The sequence below is a fragment of the Frankliniella occidentalis genome, unplaced genomic scaffold (genome assembly GCF_000697945.3).
Source record: "Frankliniella occidentalis isolate FOCC.00 unplaced genomic scaffold, Focc_3.1 Scaffold402, whole genome shotgun sequence".
Classification (NCBI taxonomy): Eukaryota; Metazoa; Arthropoda; class Insecta; order Thysanoptera; family Thripidae; genus Frankliniella; species Frankliniella occidentalis.
Genome location: NW_026267524.1, coordinates 114,924 through 129,567, shown reverse-complemented (window position 1 = coordinate 129,567; position 14,644 = coordinate 114,924). Strand labels below are relative to the sequence as shown.

Sequence of the window (14,644 nt, the reverse complement as noted above, 5' to 3'; positions counted from 1 at the left end):
CAATCCCGCCTCGCTTGTCCAGGATGTGATCCTTTGGGGATGCTTCCCGCCCCGTGCATCGTTGTGTGGCTCCAGGCGGCAACCAAAGGGGTGTGCCATGTGGCAATAGTGCAATGATCAGGATAATAAACTATTTATGGGCGATTTGCTATTAATAATAAATTTATTTGTCGACTTTTGTGAAATATGCACCAGCCCAGGAACACGACGTTTGGAGCCGAATCGTATTTGTCGTGTGAGTGTCATCGGCGTGCTTGGGAGGTCCCCAATGACGTCCCCGGGGGGCCCGGACGACATCGGCACTACCAGATTTGGACTCAGCGTGCGAGAAAACCCCCGAACACGATATTTCAGTCATCCTGGTCGTTCCGAGGTTGACGGTCGGTCGGTCGGCCAAACCGTATCTTATTTTGACAGCCCCAGGGCTCACACAAAACTAAAAATATCAACAAGAAAAATAATAATAATTAATAACAACAACAACAGTAATAATATAAGTGTATGTTTATTTATCATATTTACATATATTACAGGTTGTGCTTCACTTAATTAATCAGGTACTCAGTGATCAAAAACATAATTAAACTGATCTCCGTATTTGTCTCGAAATCGCTTCCTGTCTAACTTATTTAAATCAGCTGCCACTCTTCTCATTGATGATCTGTCAAAGAAGCAAAATGTTAAATAGTATACCAAGCGTAAAGTCTCTTGTTTAAAAAAAATAAAAATCTTTTTAAAAATTACTTTTCAAAGACTTTTTTTGAAAGTCTATTGTAGGTTGTATTGTGGCTGGCCTTAAGGTCAGTTAAGCCAACGTATTTCTTCTCTTCTGGTTTATGCTTCCTCCATCCTCGTTTGGTTTTATCTGGCATTCTCAAATCCATACCAGTAGACTCCTGTTAAAAGATAGTAATGGTAAACTAATGTCAGCTCCCTAATGCACAGCCTGAGATGAGCAAACTACAATAATGATGAGGAACCTACTTTGAGCTCTGCGAGGAGTTTCGGATCTTGCCAATCAGGAACTTCATTTGCTTTTTCTAATTCTAAACGTTCTAGCTCAGCTTGCTGATCTTCAGGAATAGTTGGTTTTCCTACTTCATCTCTGGCAATGATTTTCCCGTGAAATGGACACTGTTCCAACAAACATATGAAGATCCACCAGTTCAATTGGTTTATGAGTAAGAGTATAGCAATTTCGCACTGAACAACAGACATTACCTTAACTCTATCCTGTCTTGGACATAATTTTCCACTAGGAAGTGGAGCTCTGCAAGTCCATTTTACTTTCTCAAAGTTCCCAGTGAACTCAATAACTCGAGTGCGCAGGCTAGCTTCACCATCTGGATCACGAATCTCATCTCTGTCTTCTGCAGTCTTTTGCCAGAAGCGATGACCATCTGGTTTGACACTTTAAAGTCAAACAATTTAATGTAGGTAAGGCGAAGAGAATACTTTGTTCCTTATTGTACTCACGTAAGTCTAGTTGGAGCTTCTATCTTCTCATCCTCCCAGTGGTACAAATCAATATCAAATGGTAATTTTGGTGCAAGTGAAAGAAGTTTTGCCTTTCTATCATCTGATGGACCAGGCTGGTCATGGAAGCTGGGTACATCTGAACAGGATTTCTCTTGCTCTACAACAAATTTACTCTTTTCTCTATTATTACAGGATAAACTGGTTGAGGGTGAACTTTTACTTGTTGAAGGTGCCACCTCTGATGTTTTACTAGAGAAAGTGGATAATGTACTGAAAACAGATGTAGGGTCCTGGAAAATATCAAGGTACACTAAGCACCCGAGCCAAAGAAAAAATAAAACATCATAATTGTGGATGCTATAAAGACATTCTGCTTACCTTTTCATTATTTTCATCTGAGATTAGAGACCAATCTTTCTTATTTCCTCCCTTGGATGCAGAGCTTTTCTTCTGTGAGGTATCATCTTTCTTTGCTGGGCTAGGTTTAACAGGAGCTGATTTAGAAAATGCTTCAAAACCAGCTTTATTTTGGACTTCTTCAAAATCTGAATCTGAAGTATCACTCTCATCTACATTTGAAATACACACAAAAATAACAGCTGAATTTTAATATGGAATAAAAAACAATTTAAAGTACACTACAATAAAATATTAAAACATACCACTGGTTTTTCTAAGAACTTTTTTGTGGAAAGCTTCCATATTGAGCCTTTTGTACTTGTCAACAACTGTTTCCAGCCTAGATTTTAGCTCATTGATTCTCAGGGTAACCTCTTTGACAGTTGGGTCATCAAGATCTTAAAGAGATAGCAGAGAAGTGAAATGCATGTAAAAATCATTGGGAAACTAATTATATTTTTTTTTATAGAGATTAGATTTTTCTAAAAATATGTTATTTTGTTTTAAATAAGACATACCTGAGCATTTCTCCAATATAGTTTCCCATTTCAAGATACATGGATGATATCGAGCTGTAACAACTTTAAATAATTCCTCAGCACTCTCAAATATAGGTGCATTCTCTTCAGTCTTTTTAACTAGAGGTTCACTGCCTTGAGCTATCAACATGGAGATTATGTTAAAGAAACATATTTTTAACATGAGCATTAACACTAACAGTAACACTCATACATACCAGGATCAACTTTTAGAGTAATACTGAAATGTGGATTAATTATTCCATATTTTCTAAAGTCAAAGATTGGATTCTTTGACAAACAGTCTTCTTCATCGTCACTCTCAGATGATTCAACTTTACTATTAGACAGTGAGCTGGGAGTTTTACAATAGTCTTTGGAGCTGCTTTGGTCCCGTGTATCTAGATCATGTGCTTCCTCTAATTTTTTAGTATCCTCATATCCTTGTAGCTCAGCTTCACCATCAATGAAAAAATCTTCAGGTCTGGGTAGCAGAAGACTCAAGCAATTATCCATTTCTGTTAAAGCACTTATTATATCAGGCTGCTTTTCTGTTCAGATGAAGAGATAACAAAAATCAAAATAGGTGTTAATTGTCTACCAAATTAAAATTGAAACTTTTTAAAAATAAATGTAAAAAAAATGTTTACCAACCCTTGATTTCAATCACAACTTTCTTAAAATGTTCATTCTGGATGGCTTTTTTCCTTCTTTTCAGCTCTTCTTCACGAGAATGTTCTGCAGCTTCTTCAAGTGCCATAGCGTTCAAATCAACCTTCAACCAGAAACGGTATTAACACAACGTAAAACAATCTGCTTTGAGTTCAAGATTATAAGAGCTGCAATTACCCTCTTGCAGTTTTTGAGAAAAGATATCCCAAGATGTAATTTCTTGTATCCACTTCCATATTGCTTTGCCCAGTCTCGTATAGTGGTAAGGGCTAGTTTCTTTAGGGACAGGGCAGTTGACCGAGGCTTAGGCAAAGGCTTTGAAAGGTCTGTCTCTACAGTCAATGCCATAACTTGTTCTAAGTTTGACACGAGCAATTCACGAAAGCAGTGTGAGCGCCTGAATGGCAATTCATAAGTTAGAAACATGAATACAAACAAACATATGTATATTTAGGAACAGTTTTCACAAAAAATCACAGATGATACAGTAACCCCTAAACTTACTTAAATAGTTCAATACAAATCTGAAAACAACTCAATCGCACTTCTGCATGATTGGCCTCTAGATATCCTATCAACAAATTGTAGGCATGTATGACATAGTCATTGGAAATTCTGAAATGTGCACATCAACATTGTTAAAACAGTCATTGTTTATTTTTTCGGAACTGTATGAAGATAGATTGTTTGATTGTGCAAACTTACTTGCATATCCTGGTGATACCTTTCAAGACAGGAGGATCCAACTCTTTCTCACCCGTGTGAGTTAAGGTTGTAATTAACTTTTTCAGTTCTTTGAACTGATCAGTTTTAGAAGGAGACTGCTCCATAATTGTTTGAGAGCAATGTCCTAAATTGTTTTACACTTTCAACCTCAATCAAAACACAACACAGTTCACCGTTCACTTTAGTTGCACCACTTGCACTTGACAGATTTTTGCCTACATGTGAGTTTCTCATCCTTGGGCATTCCCACCAACCGTCTCTTTTCAGGAAGGCTTAGACTTCCACTCACGGCCTTGCTAAAAATGTCGAAAGAACGCTAACTTCAAAGAAAATGGCTGCCAATCAACCCGCGAAGCCTCGACTCAAATCATCCGGTAAAGTGACCAGATGTTTTATTTTCGTTGATTCTCACTGTGTTAATTGTAAAGTTACTACATTTTTTGTGATGGCAATCTTTAGTTCCTTAAGCATTTTTTGAAATACTGTATATGTTGTTTGCATCGCTTGCTTGCTATCGGTATTGACTTATTTGTTTCCGAAACCCAAGCCCCAAGCCAAGGTTGCGTTCTCAGAACTCTTTGCCTATTTCTGAAGATTAATACCTTTAGAACCATTACTATGACATGTCTTTTCACAACTCGAAAGGGGTCTCTCTTAAATTTAAATCGCCTCTAAAGAATGACTCCCAACCAGTAAAATTGGAAAAAGATGCAATTGAAGAGTATCAAGTATTAGTAAAAAGAGATGCATCTCTAGATGATGACATTTCAGTGTTGTCATCCACTTGTGCATCCTCATCAAATAATGTCGCCAGTGTAGTGAGTTTGTTACATGAATTCAATGATATCAAAGATGTCACTCAAATTGTATTAGGAAAGCTGGCCTCTGTACAAGGGAAAACTCTGAAAGAATTACACGAGCAATTTGGACTTGAAGATCAAGAATGAGGTATATTTACATACTACCTTCCAATAAAATCTGCTATGTTTCGGCACTTAATTGTATCAAAATTTCCTTGGTTGGCATTCTCACACACTAGTCCTAGCAAACAAGGGGAGATTTTTCTTGTGAGACGGCGCTATCTAGACATTGAACTAATTCTCTGTTTAATATCCTTGCAGAAGAAGCCATGTCTTCATTAGATGAGAGCCTTCTCAGCATGGAGAAGTTAGACCGAACATCTCCAGAGCTCTGGCCTGAGCAGAGTAAGTTGAAAATCCTTATACAGCTCTTTTCTGTATCAAACAGTTAAGTCAAATAAATTGAACTTTTATGTTTCAGTTCCTGGAATGCTCGACTTTGCTCCCTTTTCATCTTTTGCAACAAATGGTGCCAAAGATGCATGGACAGCTGACTTTACAAGTGAAGATATGACTCTCCTGAATCGTAAGAAATAGTTCTAAAGATATATCCTTAATTTCTACGGCTTTTAATTCTCTTTATGTAACTTACTTGAATATTTCTTTCAGAGTTCAGCAACTTATCTATGCCTGCTCTTATTTCTGAAGTTAAACGACTTCATGATTTAGCATATCAGCTGGGTTTAGAGGAAGCAAAAGAAATGACTCGAGGGAAATATCTCAACATCCTGTCAAAACGCCGTCGATGATTTTAAAAATATCTTTTATTTGTATTTATCACCTGGTATTGTCAGTTATGTTATTATTAAGAGTTTGAAAAATGTTTTGAGTTTTATTGTCCTGTTTTGTAAGTCCTGCCAGACAACCTTAAGTTATAAGGGAGGAGTTATTAAATAAATTTTTAAAATTTAAGTCACCATTTGAGACCATAATTCAGATTTTGTTTTGTGTCTTGTTCTATTATTACAAATATTTGTTTGAGGTTTTGAGTTAATATACAATTAAATAAGTCTCTTGACTCTTGTGTATACTTGAATGCTTTGAGTTCATTACCATATTTGATGAGTCCCTCAAAAGTTACGTAAGCACTTCAGCAAGTTAAGAGCAAGGGTGGAGCTAATTCTGTATTTTGTATTTTTTCCGATTTTGAATGTATTGTGGTCTTAAGCTTACTCAAACCAAATCCATAACAAGCATTGTTGTCAAGTGAGAGATGTGTAATTGCCAGCATTTTAAGTGGGTCTTCTGACTCCTAATCAATCGAGTTATGTAATAAAATCAGTCGGAATTTGTTTATTACATTTCATGTTCCTTTTTTGTAAGAGACTGATTACAGACCGCATAACAGATATCTTACAACAACTTTTAATTGAGAGTTAAATGTCATGTGCAATTTATGTGCATAATGAGTAGAACTTTACAAAGAAATACCTCTTATCATTTTAACACTTTACAAAAGAAAAATAATTAAAAGATAAGACATAACCAAAAAAGGCAAAGCCACATAAGATTTCAATGAGTAGAGGGCAGGAAAAACATGATTGAAAACAGAAATATCCACATTTTTTTGTGGAATTTAACAAAACTTAAATTAAAAGATCACAGGAAATAAAAATAAAACACAGTACCTGACAACAACTTGACAGGTAAACAACACTTGAGTGTCCAGACTGAGTAAAAGGAATGCTCATGTCAGTCAGTCCCATGATAAAACTGTCAATTTTTTTTCAGCACCTTGAGTATTAAAAACAAAAACATTATCAAAGGTGTCAAACACCTTTAATGTTTGGTCTTTAAAAATATAATTAAAACTTAAAACAACTTGTACAAAATATCTCCTGCCTGTACAGTATTTATCAGTCATATACATTTATGATACATTAGCTAGTTGATTTAAGACAGCTATTTTAATTCTAATATCTACAGGGATCACAGGATTACTTTTGATAACTGCTGGTTTCTTTCAATCAGTCTTGCTTTGGCTGTAGTGAGGAAAACATTGACACAATTCAGAATTGTGTACAGCCTTGACTTCCGAGTGGTATTTTCTATTCAATGTCTAGAAAACAGGTGCATACCACACTTACAATTTCTAAACAGAAGAAATATTACAAATACTAAATCTGGATTTAATCTAGACTCACAAAGACATTTAATAAGATGGCATTCTATAAAAAATCACAATAGATTTCGTTGTATTTGCCACAGCTGTGCTGTCCTACTTTATGATTGCCAGATGTTCTTCACACATAGTATGTTACCTCTTCACCTTTCATTTTTGATGATTAGTACCTTCTCAGAGAACCAACTCATTGCGAGCTGTTGATTGAGGGCCCTGGATAAAACAAAAAATGCACTGTGAACCAGACAACATTTTTTTTTCTCCAGAAATGCATGTAGCTAAGAGGTGCAAATCACCTACCTTTAGAGTCACACGTAGTTCTCGCCTGGTCGGCCGGGAGCACGCTCCATGCGCTCCGTCTCGTTCTCTTCCTCCGATGCCGCTGAGGCGGACCTGAGAGAACTGCGGACCTTGAGCAGCGCACCGCTGCCAGCTGCCGCTGTCCGTTGTGCCATGGAACAGTTGTTGTTCGTGTGGCTTGACAGAAACGTCATTTCCATCGTTGTGTGCTTCTGAAAAATAAGTGTTCCAGCTTAAACAAAATATTTGCTACCTTTGTAAAAGTTCTTTGTAAATAAAAGTTTAAGAGGGTTTCAAGTTTACCCTAAGTATTAAATTTAGTTAAAAATGATTAAAAGGAGGAACTTCAACTAAAGGATCTCAGACAGTCAGTACCAGTAATATTGGGAGATTTGTTATTTACAAACCTTGTCATCCAGTGGGTTTCCAGTGATGGTGATGGTGTTAGCATGCATAAGAAGTCCGTTAGGTTGGAGGTGGCCGTTACCCATACTGGTATGATTGGCACTCAGTGTTCCTGTTGTCCTTCCATTCAGGGCAAACCCATTCACAACTGGCTCAATAGGCTTATCGCGGTCAATAGTTTCTGCATCATAGATCAACGTATTTTAAATTAGCAAAGGCTAGGGATGCTTCCACACACAAAATTAATTTTGATTCTAAAATTCTTTTAGTTTTAATTAGAATTGTTAACATGCAAACTTTCAAAATGTACACGTACATGTGCAAATATTAGACCTTTTATTTCTTTGATTGTTTGCAGTTCATGCAATCAACTTACCATGCGGGGCATGTGATGTATTATGAGGACCTTCTTGAGGTTGCTGGTTATGTCGATTGCACAAAAATACCAATAGAAAGAGGGCTAGAAGTAGCCCTAAGCCACCCAGCACAGCACCTAGCACCATGTACAACTGGCTCTGTGATGAGCCACTATCAGTGATGACACTTGGTCCAGCCTGTATAACCTGAGGAGGTGGCGTAGTCGTTTCACCTGCAGGATGAAAATACAAAAAATAATTCAAACCAAAACAATACTATCTAATTCCTAAATTTTCACTTCAAACAGGAGCAGCACTACTTACGCTGGGTTTTGTGAGTGCGGATGGCACTGAAATCAGATGCTGCTCCAACTGTAAAGCTTTGAAGTTTTATGTCATATGGAGTATCAGGCAAGAGATGAGTGATAATGTATTGTCTTGTTTGCTCTCCCTCTACAGTGGCTTTTACATAATCTCCTGCACTACTTGTTGCTCGATAGTAGACATAAAATCCTTCAATTGCTGGAGCAGCAGACGGAGCATACTAAGCAAAAGGAAAAAAAAAAAAAAAAATATAAATAAAAACAAACAAAAGGGGTTGATAATTACATCAATAATAATAATAAAAACACATACCTGCCAGTGTATCTGGATTGCAGATGGACTAACTGCTTCTGTTCTAGTCAGAGATGGAGCACTGAGGTGTGTTTTGAGAGTAGGAGATCCACGATGAAGGTGGAATCTTGCTGAATTTGGACCCAACTTGTTATCATTATTGGAATAAACAGCAGCAATACGGAATCTGTAAGTATGATCAGGTTCGAGGTTGGCCACCTCGTAACTTCTGATGTGAGGTGGAATGTCCTCATTGCTGGTCATCCAACGGTTTCCTCGAACACGTCGACCACCTTCATTAAATGTTGACAAGGTCAAAGGTCAGTATTAGTTAGAGAAGGGAAAAAAAAAAAAAAAAACTGTTCATAGTCTGTTAAAAAAACGAGAAAAAAACTTACCCCCTCTACCATGACCATTACCAAGCTCTCGGTATTGAACTTTAAAGAACTGAATTGGTAATCCATCATTGGGAGGTACATTCCACCTAACCATTACTGATTCATCTGATAAACGAGTAATATGAGGTTTTGTCGGGGGTATCATAACAGCTAGGTAGAAGGCAAACAATTAGATTATTAAATCATATTGGATATATTAGTACAAATTAAAAATATATGGCATGCACTAACCATTTCCTTTATGCTTCTTATCTTTACGTCGTCCCTTACCACCACCTCGCCTGTGTTCTTTTTTCCCAGATTGGTGATGACTTGAGGTAGAAGTTACGGTTGTGTGTCCAAAGTTACCTGGAACTGTGAAACAATGTAAGAACCACTTTTCATATTCTCTCCATGCAATAATGCTAAAGATTTTTTGAAAATAAAAAATACTGTAAATTTTAGATATGTGAACTACCTTCTATTTCAGTATCATCTCCCTCTGCCATATTATCACTTCCAAGCTGTGCAGTAACTTGTTTAGGCTTTACTTGCAGCATTGCAGAGCCATAGGTGGTGCCCTGAGCATTGGAAGCCATACATTGATAAATACCAGCATGGCGCTTCTCTAATCTTGTAACTAATAGAGTACCTCCTAAAAAAAATAATTTTAACATTTAATAGGTTCCTTGTTGCAAATTCCTACAGGTGCAAGTATATTTTTGCTGTGCACTGAGTCATCCTTACCATTAGACTTGATGAGGGAGTCATTATTTACTGATTCTCCATTTAAAAGCCAAGTAATAATGGGAAGGGGCTCCCCTTGGAATTGACAGTCTAGTTGACAAGATTCACCCTCTTCCTTTAATGATGTTTTAGGAGGCTCTGATAACAAAGTTGGTGATTCTAAAAAATAAAAATAAAGCAGAAATACATCATTGTCCTCAACTATTTCCTCAGATTGTTTCACTTTACTTCAGTATAATTTTAAGCAGCACACACTACCTTGAACAAATAATGAAATTACGTGTGATACAGCTCTATGGACACCATTATTTAACTCGCAAACATAAGTTCCCCTATCTAATGCTGCAACATTTAGTATTCTTAATCCACCGGGAATTTGATCAGCTTGATTTGGAAGAGGCCCATTCAGTCTTCGCCATGTCACAGTTGGAGTGGGATAACCAGTACCGGCACACTCTAAAGTGACATTGCTCCCTAGAAATTTTTTAAAAACAACTTAGTTCTGAGGTTAAATTTTCAAAGAAAAATAATTAAGATTGCATTTTGTTTAGTACTTACCAGCTGATACTGTATAATTATCCTCAGGCCTAAATGGAAACCGGGGTTGTTGTGGTTCAGTGCTCCGCGTTACACGAAGAGAAATTTTTTGATGTGAAGTTCTGGTGTTTCCTGTTATATAGTTACTTGCAGAGCAAGTATAAACACCTTCATCTTTTTCAGATACATTAGGAAGGACTAAACTGCCAGTTGATGAAATGACTTGTACTGATGCTGCTTGTTAATGAAAAAAAGAATTAAGAGTCAATGAAACAAATTTATATATTAAGAGAGACAGATTTATTGTAAGGTGAGACTTACCAGGAAGATTTTTTTCATCTTTAAAATATTGCAGGACTGCAGGTGGATTGCTACTGGGTGATTGGCAATGAATTAAAACTGTATTCCCCTTTGAAACTTCAATAACTTTATCGACTGCAAAGGGGAAGTCTCCCATTTGAGCTAGACTGAGGTGGGCTGGCACTGAGGCTAACGCTGATGCTCCATACCAAGCAACACACTGAAAAATCCAAAAGATAATTTATACAAAAATAAAGAAAAAAAAAATCAGTCAAATGAATGTTTTTGACCTGTAAATTATCCACAAACCACACAGTAAAGATATCTTACCTGGTAGTCACCAGTTTGTCGGTCATCATTTACTCGCACAATGAGCTGGTTACTACTTTCAGGCTTGCCATTGTGAGCAGTGTGATTAAGATAGCGACCATTATGGCGCCATCTCACCTGCTCAGCAGGAACATTAAGGGAGCAATCAAATGTAACATCATCACCTGGAGGAGCAACAAATGGCTCTGGAGCTCGAACAAATCGGAGTCCAACATCTACAAGCAAAAAATAAAGAGCATTTCATTTAATCCAAACCAAACTTTTGGAGGAAAACCAACAACAATTTAAAAGATACACACCTGCAGATGTGGTTTTGGAACAGACTAGTAGCACAACTATCTGAAGTGCTAATATAAGAGCACTGAGGGGGCGCTCCATGATGCTGCCACTTTAGGTACATCCCTAGACAAAGAGACAGACATAATTGGTTATTCAGTAAAATGCCATAAATGAAACAGGTACTTTTAAACAGGGTGGGGAAGTGGCAACTAACAATGTTTGACTGTCTCCACAAAAATGATTATCAGTGGTTTTCATTGATTGTTCTTTGAGCACTTATGTACGGAACTGGCTTGCTCAATAGTAGCCTGACTAATGAAATATCTAAAGACATCTTTAAGTTGGACATCTTCTTTTTATGTCTCTTAATCTTGGTTGTGTAAGTTTACACAAAACCCAAACCCCAAAAGATAAGGAAGACTAGTGCAAGTGCAGTGGCAATGTGTTGTTTGAAGTTACAATCACAGGGCAAAATTGCACATGCTCTTAAAGAAATTTTCAATGGATATTTTCTTCCAAATTTTTTAACACGATGGCAATAAAATTCAGTAACCTTTGTTTGAACACTGATCTCTTTGAGTTGACACTGTGAGTCATCCTACTGATGACATAACTCATCTCAATCAAAAATATTTTGATTTTCTGGCTTCTTTGTTTTATTTTGGGGTCCAGCCTTTTCCCCTTAAAACTCATCATGAACCCCAAGTGCACTTCCATAATAACGTAGAGAAAAGTCTCCAACATTGCATTGAATAGACACCCCAGGCTCAGGGTGTAGTAGCGACTTGAACTTTGAAAATAAACAAACAATGCTGCCAAACTATAAATCAAATAAAGAATTTTCCCTCAAGAGTTAGATTCTTCAGGGCTTCCAGATGTCTGAAATGTTGCATGATACAATGAAATAGCATTTCCCAGTTTGCTACCCTACATAAATATGCACTCTTCACAAAAAGGAGTAAGGATACTGTCAAAACAGGAGATATTCAATATTCAGGGTTCAGGGCCTACCACGCATCCCGCGAAATTTTGAAAAATAATAATTGTACATGTTAGAGGAAGCAAGTTTAAATTTAAACTTCTTTGGAAAAGTACTAATTCAACTTTTCCAAAATTTGCATGAGCACACCATTTTTTGTTTAAGCTAGTTACCACGTTTAGGACCTCAGGACAAAACCCAACATATGCATCCGCCACACGGCATCTGTATACAGGTGGCTCGTATCGGGGAGTGGTGGACCGTGGACGGGGTGGACGGGGACATGAGTAGGAAGATGGGGTGGGGGTGAGAGTGGGGTTCGTGAGAATGGCAGGTACAAGAGGGAAGAGGGGGGGGGGGGGCGACAAACATGCACATGACAGTCCACTCAGCCGCGACAAATCCGACGGATTGAGGACAACAAGAAGACGAGGGTCTAATCCGTCGGCAAACCGTGCTGTAGCGGTGCAGGTCTGTATAGGCTAGCAAACGCAAGGGCAGAGACCACTAGTCGTAAACCAGATCAGTGCAGGGGCGGGATAGGCGATACCTGGTCAGACCCTCCTGCAGGACACCTGAAGGTGCGACGGCTAACAATCTGCGAACAAACAGCCAGGTCCGGCGCGGACATCGGTCGCGCCTGGCAAGAGGCTGAAGTCCAGGACTCTCCTGCAGTCCCGGGGCCGAGGTCAATGGACAGGGCAGCGCTGCAGTTGCAGGTAGACCGCCGCCGCAGCTGCAGGCTGGCCGAGCGCACCCGGTGAGCCACCGCGGCAGGACCTGCTCCACCCGCCCGACCCACCACCTGCGCCCTACCCCGCCTCCGACTACCCTCACCCTCCCCACCTGTTGCATATCCACCCCTTATGAATGGTTGCGGTTCGAGGGCGGCGTTGTACGTCCTGGCGCCGCTTTGCGGTCCGCCATCCAGCCCCAGCACGTCCCCGACCATGTCCCATGTCACCTGCGATGCTCACCTTCCGAAACCGTGCCATTCCACATTTTACTCCAGTGGGAGCTGCTTCGTAGAATCCACAGAACTGGCAGCGAGGGGCGACGACACGGCGTCCACCTGTCGAACCATCGGGGCGGAGGAGCGAGCTGGCGGCGGCCAGGTTTACATTCCAGGACACTGGCCGGGCCGGGCCTCTCTGTTCACAGCACAGTCCTCCCGGACTCACTCACTAGCGTACAGGGCACTGTTTGGTCACACCACACTCGCGAACACGACACGGCACTCCACACTCCACGACCCTCGTCCTGGCTTGGCTTCAGCTCGCGCTGCGCGGGGCCCCACCGATCACGACCACGACAGTCCGTACGGCGTACCTGCCCGGCTCGACGCCTCCCGAACAACTGAACTGAAGTGAAGCCGCCAGCCGCCAGCGCCAGCCGCCAGCCTGCAGCCAGCCAGCCAGGACCCCAGGACGAGGAGGCGGGGAGGGGCGGGGCACGGCGGCGGGAAGAGGACGAGGCAAGGCGACGAGGGCCGGGCGAAGGAGGAGGATGGGGGAGACCGCGAGAGGGGGAGGGGAGTGCGGCAGGGCAGGGCAGACTCATGTACCGGCTAAAGAATGCGGCCGGGCTTGGGCTCAGCAGGGCTCACTGCACACAGCATGGGCCGGGCCAGGGAAGGCTGCCCGCCAGCTCGCCTGCCCGTCCCGCCCGACCGGACGGGCTCGCGCTGGTCTTCCTTTGGGCTGTCCAGCGACGGCAGCAGGCAGGCACACTCAGCAGAGGCAGCACAGGGACGCCAATCGCCTGCTTCACTTGAGAGCCCCTTGAAGGTGCAACGCAAAGCCCCCGAAGGACAGGAGGAGGGAGGGCTGCAATGCGTTGGCTGCGGTCGCACATTGTGCGCAGCGCATTGTGCAGAGTGCGTTGCTCGCGGCGACTAGCTGCGACTCATCCTCATCCAGCGAGTCGGCCCCGGTGGACTCGCGGGGGCCGCGGTGCAATCGGCGGGACAGCCACTGCAGCAGCTCGGCGTCCCGTGCGCGTCGCTGCCGCAGAGAACCTCATCCCCGTCGTCATCTTATCGCAGTTTGGGGGCGTCCTCCTGTCCTGGTCAACAAGCCGTGCGGTCCCCGGGGCGCGGCGCCCGTCTGTCCGCCCGGGCCCGGCACCAGCGGCGCTTCATATAGCGCCTTTGTCCTGGCGAGCGGCCAGCGTGCTGCGGCGCACCTCCCGCCCCCGCCACGCCACGCCCCTACGCCGTGCTGAGGTGTTCGGATCTGCCCGTCCCGTCCGTAGCCTACCTGTCATTGTTCCCCCGTTTACTTTTGCACGCGTTTCTCTGTACACTGCAGTGTCCTTCCTGCTCTCGCACTCATTCTCCCCGAACCCCCTGCAAACCCAGTTACCGAGAAGCTGACAGACCTCAGATCCGCGCCCGGAGCACGACATGGGTCGTCCTCCTCTCGTCGTCCTCCTCTCGTCGCCCCCTAAGCGCGCCAAGTCCTCTACCAAGTACTTAGATCCTAGTTCATCTATCCCGTTGCACGCTGTAGGCCCGGACCCGCGCGTGAGGTCCCGACCGCCTGTCACCCGGAAGAGCTATAAGCGACGAGGGCCCATCTGGGAAGGAGACGGAACACTTACCGCCCCTCTGCCACCCTCAACTCTCCCCTCCCCTCCCGCCCC

General features: G+C 41.7%; 3 protein-coding genes across 11 annotated transcripts in view; 1 reads left to right on the top strand and 2 right to left on the bottom strand.

Annotated features, from left to right (window-relative positions):
- Positions 1 to 5,953, top strand: part of LOC113212564 (protein lin-52 homolog) — a 13,572-nt gene extending 7,619 nt beyond the window's left edge. Inside the window, exons 2-5 of one of the 4 annotated variants that reach the window (XM_052274515.1) lie at positions 3,115 to 3,186; positions 4,916 to 4,999; positions 5,076 to 5,180; positions 5,264 to 5,953. In XM_052274515.1, the coding sequence (XP_052130475.1) occupies positions 4,924 to 4,999; positions 5,076 to 5,180; positions 5,264 to 5,403 (321 nt within the window). In that variant the 5' untranslated portion in view covers positions 3,115 to 3,186; positions 4,916 to 4,923 and the 3' untranslated portion in view covers positions 5,404 to 5,953. Of the gene's footprint in view, positions 1 to 3,114; positions 3,187 to 4,061; positions 4,169 to 4,317; positions 4,743 to 4,915; positions 5,000 to 5,075; positions 5,181 to 5,263 lie in introns of those variants that run through there. The other 3 variants (XM_026431316.2, XM_026431317.2, XM_052274516.1) reach the window with 3 other exon arrangements.
- LOC113212566 (UV-stimulated scaffold protein A) lies at positions 145 to 4,030 on the bottom strand. Of its 2 annotated transcripts, none has more exons than XM_026431319.2 (14): positions 3,774 to 4,030; positions 3,573 to 3,683; positions 3,246 to 3,465; positions 3,051 to 3,171; positions 2,615 to 2,947; positions 2,397 to 2,537; positions 2,142 to 2,276; positions 1,858 to 2,048; positions 1,477 to 1,769; positions 1,222 to 1,411; positions 985 to 1,134; positions 745 to 896; positions 523 to 661; positions 145 to 436 (listed from the first exon to the last, which is right to left on the bottom strand). In XM_026431319.2, the coding sequence occupies exons 1-13, from the start codon at positions 3,896 to 3,898 to the stop codon at positions 562 to 564; spliced, it is 2,262 nt and encodes a 753-aa protein (XP_026287104.1). In that variant the 5' UTR covers positions 3,899 to 4,030; the 3' UTR covers positions 145 to 436; positions 523 to 561. The 2 variants fall into 2 exon arrangements, with proteins under 2 accessions (XP_026287104.1, XP_052130472.1); XM_052274512.1 differs by having other exon boundaries at positions 532 to 661.
- LOC113212563 (interference hedgehog-like) lies at positions 5,920 to 13,374 on the bottom strand. 5 transcript variants are annotated; one of them, XM_026431314.2, is made up of 16 exons: positions 12,979 to 13,374; positions 11,043 to 11,145; positions 10,744 to 10,958; positions 10,435 to 10,633; positions 10,135 to 10,350; positions 9,835 to 10,050; positions 9,577 to 9,735; positions 9,308 to 9,484; positions 9,082 to 9,204; positions 8,851 to 9,000; positions 8,474 to 8,745; positions 8,162 to 8,381; positions 7,858 to 8,070; positions 7,484 to 7,662; positions 7,077 to 7,285; positions 5,920 to 6,989 (listed from the first exon to the last, which is right to left on the bottom strand). In XM_026431314.2, exons 2-15 carry the CDS (start codon positions 11,119 to 11,121, stop codon positions 7,085 to 7,087), a joined length of 2,619 nt encoding a protein of 872 aa, XP_026287099.1. In that variant the 5' UTR covers positions 11,122 to 11,145; positions 12,979 to 13,374; the 3' UTR covers positions 5,920 to 6,989; positions 7,077 to 7,084. The 5 variants fall into 5 exon arrangements, with proteins under 5 accessions (XP_026287099.1, XP_026287096.1, XP_026287097.1 ...); XM_026431311.2 differs by having other exon boundaries at positions 7,077 to 7,288; positions 12,979 to 13,373; XM_026431312.2 differs by having other exon boundaries at positions 7,077 to 7,288; positions 10,135 to 10,347; positions 12,979 to 13,373.
- Positions 13,375 to 14,644: the final 1,270 nt, after the last annotated feature.

Coding starts and splice junctions, on each gene's coding strand:
- LOC113212566 (XM_026431319.2), bottom strand. CDS start 3,898: ATGGAGCAGTCTCCTTCTAAAACTGATCAGTTCAAAGAACTGAAAAAG. Junction 3,172..3,245: donor TTCTCAAAAACTGCAAGAGG/GTAATTGCAGCT, acceptor TTCTGGTTGAAG/GTTGATTTGAACGCTATGGC. Junction 897..984: donor AACTCCTCGCAGAGCTCAAA/GTAGGTTCCTCA, acceptor ATCTTTTAACAG/GAGTCTACTGGTATGGATTT.
- LOC113212563 (XM_026431311.2), bottom strand. CDS start 11,121: ATGGAGCGCCCCCTCAGTGCTCTTATATTAGCACTTCAGATAGTTGTG. Junction 10,351..10,434: donor AGATGAAAAAAATCTTCCTG/GTAAGTCTCACC, acceptor TTCATTAACAAG/CAGCATCAGTACAAGTCATT. Junction 10,051..10,134: donor TAATTATACAGTATCAGCTG/GTAAGTACTAAA, acceptor AAAAATTTCTAG/GGAGCAATGTCACTTTAGAG.